Source organism: Saimiri boliviensis, chromosome 1 (genome assembly GCF_048565385.1).
Source record: "Saimiri boliviensis isolate mSaiBol1 chromosome 1, mSaiBol1.pri, whole genome shotgun sequence".
NCBI lineage: Eukaryota > Metazoa > Chordata > Mammalia > Primates > Cebidae > Saimiri > Saimiri boliviensis.
In genome coordinates, this window is record NC_133449.1 from 150637110 (window position 1) to 150654436 (window position 17327).

Consider the following 17327-nt stretch of genomic DNA (forward strand, 5'->3'; position numbering starts at 1 on the left):
AGAGGTTGTGGGGGGCAGCCTGCAGCCCTCCCGTGCAGCCCTCCTGGCTGGGATGGAGCAGGACTCCAGCTACTGAGGGAGGAGGCCCTGCGGGAGTGGGGCAGAGGATGAAGGAAGAGAGATGGATTGCTGGGGAAGGAAAACAGCTCAAGGGGGAAGGGCTGGAGGAAAGGCACATGATGCTAAATGCCTGTCCCTGGAAAACTATGACAAAAATGCAAGCTCCAGTGAAACGAGGGAGGAACGGCGGACGTGCAAGTCCCAGAACACAGCGGCGACTTCTGCGGGGCTCAGGCCAGGTTTTTCCACAGTTGCTTATTCTGGACCCTGGTGGCGAGGCTGACCTTTCCCATGGGCACATGTCATTTCCGGTAGCGTGGCCCTCCCCGCTCACTCCCAAGCTTCCCTCAATGTCCAGAAACAGACTCCTGGGCCAAGCTTCCCACTCACAGAACAGACGACTGAGTCCAGCGAAGGTGTGGCTTGAGCTCAACCTCCATGATGGGGATGAGGACCCTAACGACACCCACCCTCCCCTGCCTTCCAGAGCCTCAGCATGGAGGACAGTGGACGGTCCACTCAACCTGGACAAGTACAGGGTTGAATGTGTCACCTGCATCACTGAGCCTCGGTGAGAGGAAATCATAAAAACACCGCCTCACTGGGTCATTATAGAAACTGAGTCTCAACAAATGTTACATTGCTGCGAATGATGATGATGCTCATGTTGGTGAGGATAGCGTGAGTGGTGATGACAATGGTGGTGGTGATGGTGATGATGGTGATGGTGTTAAGGATGGTAGTGATAGTGGTGATGACAGTGAGGACAGTGATAGTGACAGATAGTGATGGTGATAGTGCTGATGGTGGTGATGATGATGGTGATGGTGGTGATGACAGTGATGGTGATGATAATGGCGGTGGTGGGGTGGTGGTATTGAGGGTGTTGATGGTGATAATGGTGGTGATGTGATGGTAATGGTGATGATGGTGTTGAAAATGATAGATGGTGATGATAATGACGGTGATGGTGGTAAGAATGGTGACAATGGTGATGACGGTGCTGATGGTGGTGATGACGATCGTGAGAATGGTGGTGATGGTAATACTTGTGATGATGGTAAGGATGGTGATTGTGACGATATTGATGGTGATGATGATGGTGATGGTGACGATAGTGATAACAGTGACGATGATAGTGATAGTAATGATGGTGATGGTGATCATAGTGGCGATGATGATGGTGATAGTGATGATGGTGATGGTGATTATAGTGGCGATGATGATGGTAATAGTGATGGTGGTGATAATGGTGATGATGGTGATGGTGATAATGGTGGTGATAATGGTGGTGGTGATGGTGGTGATAATGGTAGCGATGTTGGCAATGATGATAGTGAGGATAGTGGTGATGACAGTGATGGTGGTTAGGTTATTATGGTGGTGATGATGTGTGATGATGATGGCGAAGATGGATATAGAGATGATGATGATGATAGTGATGATGGTGATAGTGATAATGGTGGTAATGATGGTAGTGATAAGAGCAGTGATGTTGGCCATGGCGATAGTGATGGCAGTAGTGATGATAGTGATTGTGGTGATTATGGTGATGGTGATGGTGGTGATGGTGATGGTGATAATGGTGGTGATGATGGTGGTGACAGTGGTGATGGTGATAATAGTGGTGATGACAGTGGTGATAGTGACATTGGCAATGACAATAGTGATGGTGGTGATGATGGTGCTGGTGATGATGGTGATGGTGATGCCGATGATAGTGATGGTGATGGTGATAATGGAGCTGATGGTGGTGGTGATGGTGATGCTGATGATAGGGATGGTGATGGTAATAATGGTGGTGACGGTGATGCTGTCAATGATAGTGAGAGCAGTGGTGATGATAGTGATGGTGGTGATGATGGTGCTGATGATGGTGGTGATGGTGGCAATGATGATGGTGTTGGTAGTTCTTACTGAGCACACAGAATTGTGATGATGGGGAAAGTCAGGACATTGCAATTCCATCCCCAGCCTGCCCATGACTCCCCATGCCCTTGAACTAGTCTTGCCCCTGTGGTCTTCAGTTTCTCCATGAGAAGAGTGATGAAACGAGCAGCTGTTCTCCATCCTCCCAAATTCTTCACCACTGCACTGCTGGTGCTGTGTCCACCATGGCCCTTGTCTGCTTCCCACTGAGTCACAGGGGGACATCAGGTCCCTGTGCTCAGACATGGGGTTAGACATCTGTGCAAACAGCTACTGACCCAGCACTAGCCCTCAGCAGCCCCCACCACTGCCATGATTTCCCCTCCTCCCAGAAGGTGATGATGATAAGCCTGGCTCACCATGCTGAGTGCTCCCCAGCAACCAGGCACCTCCCGAGATCCACATCTTTAGTTGGGCCTACTATTATCTCCACTAGATGGAGGAAACAGAGGCTCAGCGTGGGTGTGGCCTGCCTATGCCCACTGGACTGCCAAGTGGTGAGACCAAGACCTGAAGTGGGACAGTCTTGCTCCAGAATCGATGCTCACGCTGCTGGGCAGCTCCACACTGTCCTGAAGGTCATTCCGAACCTCCATTCACACACACAGCACCTCATCTGCTCTGGAAGAACAGAAGTGGCATCCACAGGGCACCTACCATGTGCATGGCACCACACGTCACCATGCCCCCTCCTCACATGAGACTGGACAAGGGCACCGCAGGGCCCAAAACGTGCCCATGCTGCCTGGGACAGAGAGGAACTCGGACAGTCCAGCCCCTGGGTGCTGCTTTCATGCTGCCAACACCATGCCACAGCTCTGGGACGGTTGGGCAGCTCTGGACATTTTCAATGGCACAGGGTCACTTTCAGATGGAATCTGCTGCAGGCAGAGGGGGCTCAGAGCCACGCAGAGAGAACCAGAAACGTCAGCGGCTTGGCTCCCCTGGCCCTTCTTCCCAGTGCCTGGACACCAGAAGGCAGAGGTGGCTCCAGCACTCGGCCGTGCAGCCCCGAGCCCTTCAGGAGACTCCAAAGGGAGCGCGGCTCCCACCGCCCTGAGCACCAACGCCGCAGTAAAGGGTGTGGGGCCAGAAGAGGACTCTGCTCCCAAATACGTGCACATAAGCACAGCGCAGCAAGCCTCTGTCACCCAAGGCACACGCAAGTGAGGAGACAAGCTGCGGTTAGAGCACAGAGCTGAAGGTGGCTGCAGGCCTGGTGGGCACAGCTGCCTGTGCAGCCACTGGAATCTGGGCTGGCGGCACTGACCTCACCATTTTAACGTGTGGCCCCAGCATGCCCAGTCCAGGGGACCAAGAGGCCTGCAGGGTGGGGGCGGGACACCTGAGAGGCCAGCACCTGGCGAGAAAATACCCCAGCCTTGCAAGTCACAGTGGACGCAGGAAGTGCAGGCGTGACCCCAGCCCCATCCTGATCCCCGGTCTCAGCTTCCCCATCAGCTCTGGGTCACAACAGCACTAAAAAGGCTGTGAGACCCGATTTTAGAGTCTTGGGGGTGTCTTATCTTCCGCCAAATCCCTCTCCAAGCTCCCCTCTTTCCAGCAAAAGCCCACAGCCCAGCGGGGCCAAGGAAACCTCAAGAACTTGGCCCAAGACCAAGAGGGTGTGGACAGCGTCTCCGCCTGCTGTGGGTGCCCGGACAAGCTGGGCTTCCTCAGTGACAAGGGTCCTTTCGGAAATGCCGCGCCCAGGCCCATCGGTGGCAAAAAGCGCCGCGTGTCTGCCCCCGAGAGCGGGCCGGACGCCCAGGGCAGCGGCAGGCGCAGTGACCCAGCCCAAGCCATTTAAGATTTCCGCCAGCCATAAAAAAAGCATTTCTTTTGAAAAATAATTTATAATTCACACTGACTGCCCAGCAATTACGCCCAGCCGGAGGAATGTGAGCATGTTTTGCCCGGGGAACCTCAGACATGAAAGCCCCGTGCGCCCATCCATCTCTCGAGGCAGAGTGACAGCGGAAGGCTGCCAGGAGCCCCAGGGGAGGGCCCGGCCCCAAAGGCTGCCCGTTTTGGGATTGTGTTCCTTCTGTGGCTGAGACGGTTGGTGAGGCAGAGCTGGGAGCTGGCCTCTGGTAGGCTGGTGGGCACTAGGACCCCCACATGGGGGCTTTGCAGTGTGTCTGCTGGCATTCCCCAAAGGGGCTTTGCGTGGGGGGAGGCAGGTGACTCCCATTTCCAGGTGTGAGGCTTCCTCAAGCCCACGGCTCGGGGAGGGCAGGGGACCTGGAAGTGGCTTCCTAATGCCAGTCCTGCCCACTCCTCATGAGTCAGCCCTGGGCACAGGCCTGAGTCCCGCCCTCAGCTCTGCCCCGTCTCACCAACACCTGCTTGGCCTCAGCTCCACATCTCTGTAATGAGGAGTCCAATGGACTGACGTCCAGAAGCAGAGGTAGGAGGGAGGCCCCAGCGCTCCCTTCCAGGTGTCTCCAAAAATGTCCCTGTCCCCACTACACCCCAGGAGGTGGGGGTGTCGGAGCTGTGCCCTGGGTGGCAGCAGGGTGAACAGCAGCCCTCCAGGGACCTGGGAATCTCTCCAGCACATACACACACACAGCCGGGAAAACTAGCAGGGAAACCAGAGTGTTGATAGCGGCTGCCAGGCGTAGCAGCTCATGCCTGTAATTCCAGCATTTTGGGAGGCCAAGCCAGAAGGATGGCTTGAGCTCATGAGTTTGGGACCAGCCTAGGCAGCAGAGCAAGACTCCACCTCTATTAACAGAAAAATATTAAAAAGAAAAATATATATACAACAGCCACTCATGGCTGGCCCCTTCTCCAGCCTGGAGACGCGTTTACAGTGGGGTAAAATAGTTGGTGTCGCCTCACCCTCCCCACCAATGGTCCCAGATGGCTGCATAACGGCCTCATTCCCTTACACTTCTAGGCTGGGATGAGCAGACTCACACCATAGCCATGCAACACCAAAACCATGAAGTGAAACCCACCAGAAAGCCAGTCCCAGCTCCCACACACGGCTGTGGGGTCGGCAACTTCAGTCTGAAGGTGCTGCTGTGAAACCCAGCGTGACAGACCCTGGGCCAGTGAGAGGAGGAAGATGCCCGGGCAGCTGGAGTGGGGATCTTGAGCTGTGAACAGTGCCCAGAAGGGACCATCCACTCTCCCTCCCACCAGGGCCTCCCTGAGGCGGACAAGCTTGGCAAATCCTGGCTCCAGGCCCCCCCTAGGGATCAGGGTCCCCCATTTGCACCCTTGTGGGACCCTCAGCACGTCACAGCTGCCTCAGACCTCCTGAGGCCACCGTCCCGCCCCTGAGTGAGGCTGTGCACAGTCCCTCCCAGGCTGTCGTGGGCTCATGTGGACACTGTGGAGCACTCAGCCCAGGCCAAGGCTCAGGGGATCCTCTATGACCTTGGCAGCGTCCTCAAGGCCACAAGTGACAAACTACTTGTGCTGGGACACAGAGAAGCCATGTCCCCTCCTGGCCCTACTGGCTGTGCGGGGTCACTCTGGATGCTCAATGAGACATCTCGGGTCTGCAGGGGCCGAGGGGCAGGAAGGAGCCAACCTGTGCCCAAGACTCAGGTTCCAAGGTGGTCTTGGGCTACCCAGGGAGGAGGGCTCAGGATACCCCAGCATAGCCTCCATCACAGAATTCTGTATCCATTGCTTCCACACACTGGGGGTCCGGGGTAAGGATCAGGGTGAACAGAGGACCTTAAAGCTTATGAGAAAGAAAAACGGGCCAGGCACAGTGGCTCATATCTACAGTCCCAGCACTGTGGGAGGCCAAGGCAGGAGGATCACTTGAGCCCAGAAGTTCGAGACCAGCCTAGGTGGCATAGAGAGACCCCATCTCTATAAGAAAATTTTGTTTAATTAGTTAGGTGTGGTAGCGCACACCTGTAGTCCCAGTTACACGGGAGGCTGAGGTGGGAGGATGGCTTGAGCCTCGGATGTGGAGGTTACAGTGAGCCAAGATTGCACCACTGCACTCCATCCTGGATGACAGAGCAAGACCCTGTTTAAAAAAAAAAATTCTTTTAAAGTAAGAAAGAAAAAGAAAGTTTAGGGGGTGCTGGCTTTGGGCTGGGTCCCTGCCTGGAAGCCTAGAGATGGGGTCAACTCCATCCTTCCTCAGATAAAACGTGAAGAGGTGGAGGGAAGAGATGGGCATCGGGGAGCCTTCCAGATCTGACACTCCGGGATCCTAAATTGGAGTCAGAGCTCACATTTCGGGTTGTCCGCTTCCTGGAGACCCTGGACCCGGTCTCCCATGTCCCCCATGTCCCAGCACATCCCAGCTCGGGGCTAAGGTGGAAACAGGAGCAGCGTGAGGAGTTCGGGGCTGATACAGAAACAGACAGCATCCTGCAAGCGCTCCCGTCCAAACCAGTCCGGCGCAGACAGCTATTCTTAGTGCACAGGGACCCAAAATTAAAACAGAGGAAGCGCCAGCTCCCTCGGCGGTTTGGGAACTTCCCTGAATATAAGGTTCCAGCCACAAAAATCCCACAGCTGGGAGTGACAGGGCGTCAGGGATGGCGGGGAAAAGGCTTATGCAACACTGGCCAGGTGCGCCCAGAGGGGACGCGAACCGCCGTGCCCTCTTCCTGCCTCAAAACCGCTCTGGTCCCTCTCGGAGGGAGGCTGCCTCAGAGGATCCCTCCCCCGCGGTGAGAGAGGCCTCCCGGTGACTGTGACGGCAGGTTCGGATGGACGGAAGGGCGAGAGCGTGGGACGCACCAGGACTCCAAGGAGGCCGCACATCACCTGCTCTGTGTACCGGGGCGTCCTCGGCAGCGCAGGAGACCTGGGCCCACAGTAGGCACCCAAGCAATGCCCTATAGGTGCGTGAATGAGGATCTCATGGGATGCACAGCCTGATGAAACATCGGCCCCCAAAGACTGTGTGGAATGTGCCATCCAGAAAACATAAGAGCCAGCACCGCCATGGGGCCAAGACAGGCTCTCAGCCAGCCCTGGGCCATCAGATCCGTGTTCCCCAGTCAGACGCCACACTCCCAAGAGGGAAACCCACAGCTGAACTTGTTATCCAAGCTCACAGGGCTCTGTCCTAAACCATCCCATGCGACCCTCCTCAGGCATCCTGGAACTGCAGCTCCCTCCTTACGAATCACACCCACCCAGGCTGACCTTCCCGGAGACGGCGAAGCCCCCCAGAAGACACCAAACCATTCAGCTCCTGCCACAGCCGCCAGGCTGGCCTTGGGCATGGAGTGGAGAGAACCGTCCCAGGGAGGGGACAGAGGAGAGACCAAGGACCCCGGCAGCATCCCACCTGGCTGTCCTCCTCCTCGGCTGGGCTGGAGCCCAAGAACCCAGGCCCCGAAGGAGAGCGCTTGGAGCACAGGCTGTCTGGGGTTGCCCTTGGCAACAAGCTCACCACTGCTAGGTTCTGCTGCGTCACCCCCAAACAGTTCAAAGGAACCCCTGGCTCAGCGGTCACAGCTGGGTAAGGACAGAAAGTGGAGCAGTGCAGCCCCCCAAACCACAGGGAGGCCTCTGCCAAGTGATGGGACAGAAGGAGCTGAAGATGAGGCCTGAGGCCACAAGACCCAAGCTATGAAGGAACCCCAAGACCATGAGAGGACCCCAAGACCATGAAGAGAGCTCTAGACCATGAGATGACCCCCCCAGACCACAAGGGGAACTCCAAACCATAAGGGGATCCCCAAACTATGAGGGGACCCCAGACCACCAGGGGACCCCCAGACCACTGTGGCAGGCCCAGAGCCCCCATGGCCGCACAGGCTGCTGTCTGCCCTCACGGCATGGCCCCAAGCCGGCCCAGGGAACCAGGTCCACATCAGCTCTGGTCATTGCTGCCCTCAAGCTCCCACCACGGCTCCCATGCACTATAACAGCACGGTTCCTGCAGAGGCTGCAGGTCCTCAGCCTGGAGCTCTCCCTGCCCTCTCTGGACGACATCTCACTGCCCCATCTGGGAAAGTCTCCTCATACACACACGCTCCGCAGCCCTGGCCCAGGCCTGCGGTGCTGTTCCTCAGCCCCAGCACTTCTGGGCCGCTTCTGGCGCTTGGGCATCCTGGCCCAAGGTTCTGCCTTGCGGTGGGGGGCGGGGGGGAGTGTCTCTGAGGCCCCTCCACAGAACAGCAGCGCCGCCCACTGCTCTGTCGCCTCCACCCGCTTCTCAGTTTGGTCCTTCTCCACAGGCATCACCCTCTGGAGCTGGGTGTTCACAGCCGCCTCCCCCAGGACAGTACTCCAGCTGCCCTGCCTTTGTTTCCCACGGACCCATGCCCAGAACAGCGCCTGGCATGTGGGCTGTGCGCAGAGAGAGCGTGGAGGGTCTCCTCTCCCTGGAAAGGGTGCTCCCCACCCCTGAGCTCACCTCCAGGAGCCCCTGCAAACACCAGCCAAGGCAGCTGCATCGGCCCACAGCCCCCCGGCCGCCCACAGCGGGCTGCACGGGAGCACAGGCATACCCACGCGTGTGCACACAACACACACAGTACAGGGGACGTCGCTCAGACTCGATTTGGCTGCACATAAGAAAAAAAACCAAAAGCCCGAGATTCAGTCCCCACACACAGGAAGCCTGGGGTGAGCCGCCTGCTGTGTCAGCAGGGAGTCTCGCTCCTCACACCTCTGCTCCGCTGAATGGGTTTCATGCTCAAAGTTACCTCCTGGCCCAATATGAAAGCTGGAACTCCAGCCATCACAACCACAGTCCAGACAGTGGAAAAGAGAAAGGGGAGGAAGGTGAAGGGACCTCTCCAGCCACCTGCCTGCCTTCTAAGAAGCCTTCCAGAATCCTTCCAACGCTTCCCACTCCTCTCACAGGCCAGATCTATCAGGGAGGCTGGGAAACATCTTTTCTCCAGGTGCACCCCCTCTTTGAATAGAGCTAGGGTTCCCAGGGACGCCTGGCCAAGGGTGGGCATGGGTTCTCTCTGGCCCTGGGCAGCCTTGTGATCGGGCACCACTCACCATGAGGATGCGCCGGTAGCTGTCCCGGTCTATCCCCCAGAGCTTGAGGTCTGTCTTGGCTTTCACGGTTGCAGCCCTGGGGGTGCCGTAGATGAGCGCCAGCTCCCCGAAGCTGCCTCCCTCGCTGATGTTGGTCACCCACTCTCCGTTCACGTACACCTTTGGGGAGCAAGAGAGAGAAGCATCATGGGGGCCAGGCAGGGTGATCTCTGCACCCCGAGCAGAAAACCCCTCTTAGCTCTCTCCAGAAGAGGGTCCATGCAGGGTGGGGCACAAACCCTTTTGCTTGTGGGTAGAACCCTGCATTTCCCAGCGATGGGCCTGTGGACCCCAGGGCCCGCCCTACCCCCATCCCCACCCCCGCTCAGAGCCACAGTGGGACCACATCAGACCCCCAAGGCAGGTGGGCCCCAAGCTGCCAGTGCCGATGAGACCACCACACCAGAGGTGGAAGCACCCTGGCCCTGCTCTGCAGCACAGCGGCCTCAGCCTGCTTCCTGGGCAGTGTCTGATTCAATTCATCAACTATTCACTTGGCCTCCTGTGCCTCAGTTTCCCTAGCTGCGCCACAATGAGTTGGAGCCTGGGATCTCCACAGGGCTCTACTCTGGGGCCCTGTCTACTTCCTGTCCTCTCCAGGGCATTCCTCTGTCCCCACCTCCATCGACACATGCCACTGGGCCCAACGGAGCAGGGCTGCTTCGAGTGCAGACCTCTCCTGCCAGGGCCTCCCTCCCTACAGGCAGTGCCTGAGCTCCTAGGGCTGGAGTCTGAATGGGCGCCCTATGGCTGGGCACCACGGCTGAGCTGCTCCTGAGAAGGAGCCCAGACAAGATTCCCTTTCAGCTCGCATGGGCTACCGCCCCTGCACAGGGCGCCCACTATATGCATTGACCATGCACAGTCGGTGTCCGTGCAAGAATAGTGCAGATTGTTTATTATGCAGTGATTATGCAGATTTGGTTACTATAAATTGACACAATACTCGCTTTATCCCCTCAGCGTGTCAATGAGCTTAAAGAATAGTTCTCATTGCCAAAGCAGTTCCCACTGGTTGCGTATCGGGAAAGAATGGATTGCGATGAATCATGGAATCAATTCTTATTGAAATCAATGACTCATTATCTGGATAATAACTGAGGCACAGAGTCTTCTATCTGAAAGAAAACACCATGCAGGTGGGACTGCACAATTAGGTGTAAGCGAGGGCTGGGGAGAACCGGCCGGCCACGAGGTTTCAGGGGCACGGGGATGACCGCTGTGCAAAGGCAGGCTCTGCCTGGGTGGACTGTGGAGCGGTTTGCATCCATCTCCACCTGGCCCACCAGGCTCCCCAGTTCCTGGAGGGAGGCTGCATCAGGATTATGGGGTCAGAAGAAACACCAGCTTTCCCCCAACGATCCCCTCCAGGAATCAGAAGACAGCTCCTTCCACGGAGCCAGAGAGTGCCCACCTGTGTGTGTAGGGACATGTGGATGGGGCAGCAACTCCAGCGTTTTAGGGGCGAGGGGACCTCAGAGAACACCCTCCAGAACCTCTGCCTCTTGCTTCTCAAAGGGGACCCAGAGCTGAGGGAGGGCCATCGATGAAGCTAGGGGAGGGCCGGCGAGGGCCTGGGCACAGCCTGGCCTCCCACCTCACAGTGGACACTCCCACTTTGTCTGTGTTTTTGTGACCAGTTTATGGAGGCATCAGTTGCAGATAGGAACGGGCCCGACTCAAGTGCGCAGCATGGTGAGTTTCACATTGCTTACACAAGGTCCCCCAAAGTCCCAAGGGACTCTTCCCCAGAGGAGTCGGAGCTCATCCTGTGGGTCTCATGGTGTCTATCCGTGCTGCGGGTGATGGACTCCAGGGTGCACAGCACATCGTGCTGCCAGGAGCATCCCCATTTGTGACGTGCATGCCTGGGTTGGCACTGGCTGCTGGCTCGGCTTCAGCAGGCGTTCTGCACTAAACGCCATCGCCTTCCAGCACCCTCTGCACAGAACACTGTTCAACAGGGGCTCCTCCCTCCAGCACCCTCCCAGCTAAACACCGGCACCCTCCCTCCACCACCCTCCAGGCTAAACACAGTTCCAATGGGGGCACCTCCATCCAGCACCCTTGGCACTTCTGTTCAATGCAGAGGCCTCTTGCTGAGCCTTGAAAGCAATGTGAACTCAGAAGACGTGAACTTGAGGCCAGGAGGGGGTTGCTTGACACAGGAGAGCCAGGGAGGTGGGTGGCATCTTGTGCCTCAGGAGGTGGGTGAGCCTCTTGGCCCCTTTGGAAAATGAGGACACCATCCCCTTGAATGGCTGCCCAGGCAGGTGGCGGAACACCCCCATCCCCTGGCAAAGAGCCTGAGAGCCTGGGTCCTGGGAGCAGAGAAGGGTGGGTCTCCACAGAGCCAGCCCAGGATGGCTGCAGCTCCCACCTTTCTGGGGTTCAGCCACCAAGAGGGGTCCATGGCTGTTGCGGCTGCAGGCAGGACCCAGGGAAGCTGGGCCAGGACGTGCTGCCCGTGAGTCCTGGAGAAGCCCGAGGCCTCCAAGCGCTCCCTCCAAAGCCTCAGAGGAAACCATTGTGCGGGTCCCGCAGACAGCCAGGGCCGCACTGTGCCCGGCGGCCCAGAGGACAAAGGGGCCATCCTTCTCAGGACACTGGCCTCTGTCACCGCTCCGGGCACAGTGCGGGCCCCACCCCAGCTGGTACGCAAAGGGGCTACTGCTCGTTGTGGCTCATTTTTTTGTTTTGTTTTCTCTTCTTCTTTTTTAAAAAAAAGCACGATGGGGGCCCCCCGCGGGGCAGCATTTATACCCCACCATCACTGCAGCTTCTCTGGCACAGTGCCCAACTCACACCCGGCTCTGCCCTGCTCCCCTCCACCTTCCCTCGCTCACCCTGTGTGTTTAGAAACTGATAGTGGGGCGGGGGTGCCAGGGGCTGGGGGAGGGGCATGGGCAGGGAGTGTGTCATGGGGACAGAGCCTCAGTTCAAGAAGACGAGAACATTCTGGACGTGGACAGTGGTGATGGTTGCAACACATCATGAATGTGCTTAATGCCACTGAACTGCATACTTCAAAACGGTTAGAACAGTCAACATTGTGTGTCTTCTAGTACAATTAAAGTAGGGCCGAGGGCAGTGGCTCAGGGATCAACCCAGCCCTTTGGGAACCCAAGGAGGGAGGACTGCTTAAAGCCAGGAGTCTGAGGCCAGCCCAGGCAACATAGCAAGACCCTGTCTGCATAAAAAAATTAAAATCAGCTGGATATGGTGACGCACAGCTGTGGTCCCAGCTTCGAGGGAGGATTGTGTGAGCCCCAGAGTTCAACGTTGCAACGAGCTATGATCACGCCACTGCACTCCAGGCTGGGCGGCAGATCGAGACCCCATCTCAAAAAAATAAAAAACAAATTTTAAAAACACACCGAACACAAGACACACCCTGGATAACATCCCACCCTGACCCCAGGACCAGACCACCAAGCCGGGGTACCCTGCTCCAGGGGAACACCCAGCCGCCTGGTGGTGCCTCTCTGGCCCCCCAGAAACAGCTCTTCCCCAGACGTGTTGTGTGGAACCGAGGGAAGCCCGGGACGGCAGACGTCAGCATGGACCACAGGACACCTGGGACGGGAGCAGAAGGAGGGAGTCCTGGAATAACAGGGGCCTGAAAACAGTCAGAGGAGGAATGGAACCCCAGACAGGGCTTGAAAGGAAGCTACGTTCCTGGGCCCGTGAAGTCGGCAGCTGAGTGTCCTTTTAAGTAGAAATGCTATGTTCCATGAATAAAATAAATTGGAAGATATTTTTATACTTAGAAAAATGGATTATAGCTCTTGGCAACACACAGATGGCAGCAGGCACTTTTGGAGTCTCTGGAAAACCACAATTTAAACTGAACCTGGTGCTCTTGGCATTTGGTCACCTGGCCGTCCCCTGGGGCACTGCTGGTCAGACGGCAGTGTCCACCCTGCAGAAGTGGGTGACATCCACCCCCAAGCCCTGCTGGTTTAAAGGGCCTGGGCCGGGTCCTCAAGGGGATGGCTTCCCGCTGGCCGTCGGGCACTTGGCCACCACAGCCGTCTGTCCTTTCCCGCCACCCAGAGTAAACCAGGGTCCCACTCTCCTCAGGAACCCACTCCGGCCCCGGGTGGCCCTAGTTCTGCAGCCACGAACCCAGGCACATCCATCCCATTGCCCCAGGGAGGCAATTTACAGAAACCAGCAAACAAAATGCAGCGCCCAGGGCTCACACAGCAGCTGGACTGAGCTGCCTGGGGCCGCCATGCGGCAGTTGCCCCAGGCGCTGTAATAACAGTAATTATTATAATCCATGTGTCCATAACTCACCCCTGCTACCCGACATGGCACTTTTTCATTCCAGATTCCTTACTGAGCATCCTTTGATTCCCTTAAATGTGGCCTTCACCCACATGGCCCCTGCATGTTTACCCGGCACGGGAAGGGCCTCCCACATCACAGGAGGCCCTGCAGGCAGCTCCTGTGCCCGGCCCCACCCAGCCCCGCCAGGCGCTCCCCGTCGCCCACCCTGCCCCCGCTGGAAAATCTGAGATTGATGGAGGTACTTGGCGTTCGTGCACAGCCGCGAGGGGCTCGAGAGATGGCCCCATAAGTCACAGCCCGTCCCCGCGGGAGGCCCGGCCGTCCCACGCTAGCCTGTAGCCAGAAAGCGGGCATCCACCCACGGGGCTCAGACATCCTGGCTCTGGTGGGCTGGGTCCAGCAGGGGCCTTAAAGCTGCCTTTGTGCCTGACCCAGGGGCCAGGGAGGGGGCAAGAATAGGGCAGGAGGAGGGGGAGGGAAGGGGAAGGATTTACCGGGACAATATATTTGGGAAACTCCAGTTACACGAAGGTGACCTCACTCTTTCCTTTCACAAAATTGCTTCCCAACATCCCCAGGCCTTGCGAGAAGCCAGCCAGGATGCCACAGCGAGCTGTGTCTGAGAGAAAACCTCCCCCCTCCACTCGGGCTTCAGCCGAGACCCCACGCTGACCAGGCCCCGTCTGGGGCTGGGGCTGGGGCTGGGGCTGGGAGGGGACCCTGTGAGCTCAGGGCTTGAGGAAAGGTTCCCTGCTTTGAAGTGGCTCCAGAACAGGCCTCTACCACCGCCCTGTCATGTACAAAGGAGTTACAGATAGCTGGTGCCAGCGCGGTAGGGCAGCTTTGTCCAGGATGGAGGGAAGGGAGAAGCCTCGCTGAGTCCAGAGGTGGAGAGGCAGGCGGGGATTCTGTGAGCTGGAGGAGGAGGAGCTCCCTCCGGAGTTCCACGTTCGCCAGGAACGCAGCACCTCCTGGCCCCTTGGCCGTGATCCTGGCCCAGGTGGGGCTCCCGGGAGCCTTGAGGCCAAGAATGGAAAGACGGGCCTGATTCCTCCGGCAGTCACAGCCCCCGGGCCCTCGCACCCTCGCCTCTCCTAGGAAGTCCTCAGTACGCTGCTGGCTGGGGCCTGGCGCTGGGCAGGAGGGTGGCCACCAGCACCAGGGATTAGGACAAGGTTATTCGAGGGTGGAAGGCGTTTCCTCTGAGGAGTGAACAAGGCTCTTATGGGTGCATTTGTTGGGAATGTGAGGTGGGGTGGGGTAGCTGCCAGGTGGCCAGTGGGTTCCTGAATGACGGGACACAGGAGCTGCATGGACAGAGACCCCGTCACCCCACACCAGGTGCTGTGAGCGGAACCTTGGGAGGATTATCTCAGAGTCTTCCCAGCAGCTGTGAGCTCTGTTCATTTCTCTGAGTAATATGGAAATGGCACGACTCAGTGACACAAAGGCCTGGGCAAGGTCATGGCCAGCAAAGAAAAGAGCCTGGATCCTCTGAGCCCCAAGTCCATGTGCTCCTGAGCCGTCCGCCACCCTCCTTGAGACACCGGTTAGGAGGGGACAATTAGACACCAGGACCCACAGCGTGAACTGGAAGAGGAGCTGTGAGCAGCATGAGATGTGGGGCTGTGTGGAAAGCAGTGGGTCCAGTCGGGAACCCACCTACCCCACACCTCCCACAGAGGCAGCTCTGCTCTCAGCACTGCTGACCACGAGGCAGGCCTGGGCTGCCAGGTCTCTCTGGGATCAGCCCTGGTCTCTCTGGGATCAGCCCTGCCCCTTCTGCTGGGTGTTGTGCCCCATTCCCTGCAGCCCCCCATCAGACCCTGGTGTCTGGACTCAGGGCACAACGGGGCCACATCCTGGGATGGGCCCAGGCCCCAGGACGATGCCCAGCTGGGACGCTGGCCTCATCCTCCTCTGTCTTCTCTATTTCCTGGGCTAGGCTTTTTTTAAACCCAAAGCAAAGCCAGCAGGAGATGACTCTGTGGCCTGGCATCTGAGCCCAGGACTGACCCGCCACGCTGCCCTCCAACCTCCCCCTCCACACTTCCTCTGAGGTCAGGCAGTCCCCGGGACCTTTGGCACCTGCCTCAGTTTCCGTCTTTGGGGGAGACAGGAGCACCCCCACTCCCCAACACAAAGGTCTGCCCCAGATGCCTGGTTTAGGGGCTCAGCTGTGGGTTCCAGCTCAGGGCGAAGAGAAACCTGGTTCTTTCTCTGCCTGCGCAGGCTGGGCCCAAGGCACATGCCCCTCATGGGGAGGTGGGACCCCTGAGTCATTTCCTGTGCTATCAGCTCCGGAAGCCGAGTGGGGCTTTTCAGGTTCCCAGAAAAACGGCAGTGATGGAGGACACACACGGCTGCCACGGAAACGAATGAGTAAATGGCCTCCCCAGAATAGCGTGGCCTGGACAGACACACAGCCACCACAGGCCAAACCTCAAGACAGCTCATGCTGGGCACCAGGGGGTGGCGTCGCCTGTACAGCAGAATGCAGAGGCCGAGTCCTGGGGCAGGTGGACGAGGAGAAGGGCATGCAGGCGCCCCAGACCCGAGCAACTCAGCCAGCCTGGGAAGCAGTGACCGTCTCGGGTATCACAAACCCCCAAAAAGCCCTGCACTAGGGGCTTCCAGTCTGTGCAGAAAGGCCATAAAGAGACGGTCTCATGAAACACCATCACCATGAGCTGCAGAGGGTCCTGCAAGGGAGGCAAGGGACATCTGCTAACGCCCACTGGGAAGTGACGTTTAGCAGAGAGCAAAAGGGGTTACCGGCAGAGGGGTGAGCGCACACCGCGGCCCTGGGGCAGCCAGTGCAGGCACATTCCAGGAACCGAGGGAAGATGGTGTCACCCAGGTCCTTCCCCGTAAACTGCAGGGAAGTCAGAGGCCCCGGCCTGATTCAAAGGGAAACAGACTCCTCAGGGGTGTTTTCCCAGAGACTGCACCAGCAGCTCTGTGCACCGGCAAGGTCAGGCTGCCCTGTGCAGGTGGCCTGCAGAGCAAGAAACTAGCGGGGGATGAGGGGCCTCAACGCCTTCACGCCAGGGCACCAGGGCTCTGAACCAGATGCCAGAGAAGATGGGAGTCAGAGGCTCTGGAGGGGACCTGGCTGGGGTGATGCCAGTGTCCCAGCCTGGCCACAGGGCACAAGACAGGATCTCCAGGGGAGGGGACGCTTCTCCTTCCAAAACAGTGGGAGCATCTCATAAAAGTGTGGGTCCCTTCAGTCTTGAGGCAAGCATGAGAAGATGACACAGTGAGACTCAACTCCGCCTGGGCACTCCGAGTACGGAGCCGAACGTGGGTGCAACAGGCAGCCGTCATTTGATCACGAAGTCATTGGTGCCATGGGGTCTGGAAGCACATCACTCTCCCACCCACTTTGAGATGTTAACGTCCCATGTGGTGGGTGAGCCTGGTGTATTCCCTGGCCTTGGACCTGGAGACACTGTTAGGTCAAACAGAACCCTGGCCAGCACCCAGCAGTCCCAGCTCAGGGCAAGCAAAACAGCATCCCTGAGCCGCACCTGCCAGCATCGTCCTTGTGGCACTCTGCACTTTCCATATCCCCATCTTCTCCTCTAAGTGGCACGAATCACTTTTCTGGATTGAAACATCAGAAACACCTGGCACTGCACAGAGGGTGAGTCTCTAAACTGGACATGCAAAGACGCACTGTTTTCTAGAGACAGTCAGCAATACTCACATCTACTTCTCCTTGGTCAATTACATAGAAGTTGTCTCCTTCATTCCCTGTAACAAAAGCAGGACAGCAGATACAAAGTACATCAACACATGTAAGTTACAGAGTTTCGCTTGCAAACAACTTTGCAACACTGTTGCATAGACCCTTATCAAGCAAAATCCTGGGTGTAGTCAATTCTTTTTTAAGGATAAGAACATTATGGAAATATTGAGTTAACTTGCTAAACATCCTCTTCTTAAGTTTCATTAGTGAACTTTCTCTAGAAATGAGAGTTGGTTTTTATTATTTTTTTTTTTCTTTTTCTGAGATGCAGTCTTGCTCTGTTACCCAGGCTGCA

The 17327-nt window shown here is 57.4% G+C and overlaps 1 protein-coding gene across 1 annotated transcript in view; it reads right to left on the minus strand.

Moving 5' to 3' along the window:
* PRKAR1B (protein kinase cAMP-dependent type I regulatory subunit beta) overlaps positions 1 to 17327 on the minus strand; it is a 152677-nt gene that overhangs the window by 37141 nt on the left and 98209 nt on the right. Inside the window, exons 5-6 of the mRNA XM_039471551.2 lie at positions 16991 to 17037; positions 8944 to 9102 (exon numbers count right to left, since the gene is read on the minus strand). Coding sequence (XP_039327485.1) covers positions 8944 to 9102; positions 16991 to 17037 — 206 coding nt within the window. The remainder of the gene's footprint in view (positions 1 to 8943; positions 9103 to 16990; positions 17038 to 17327) is intronic.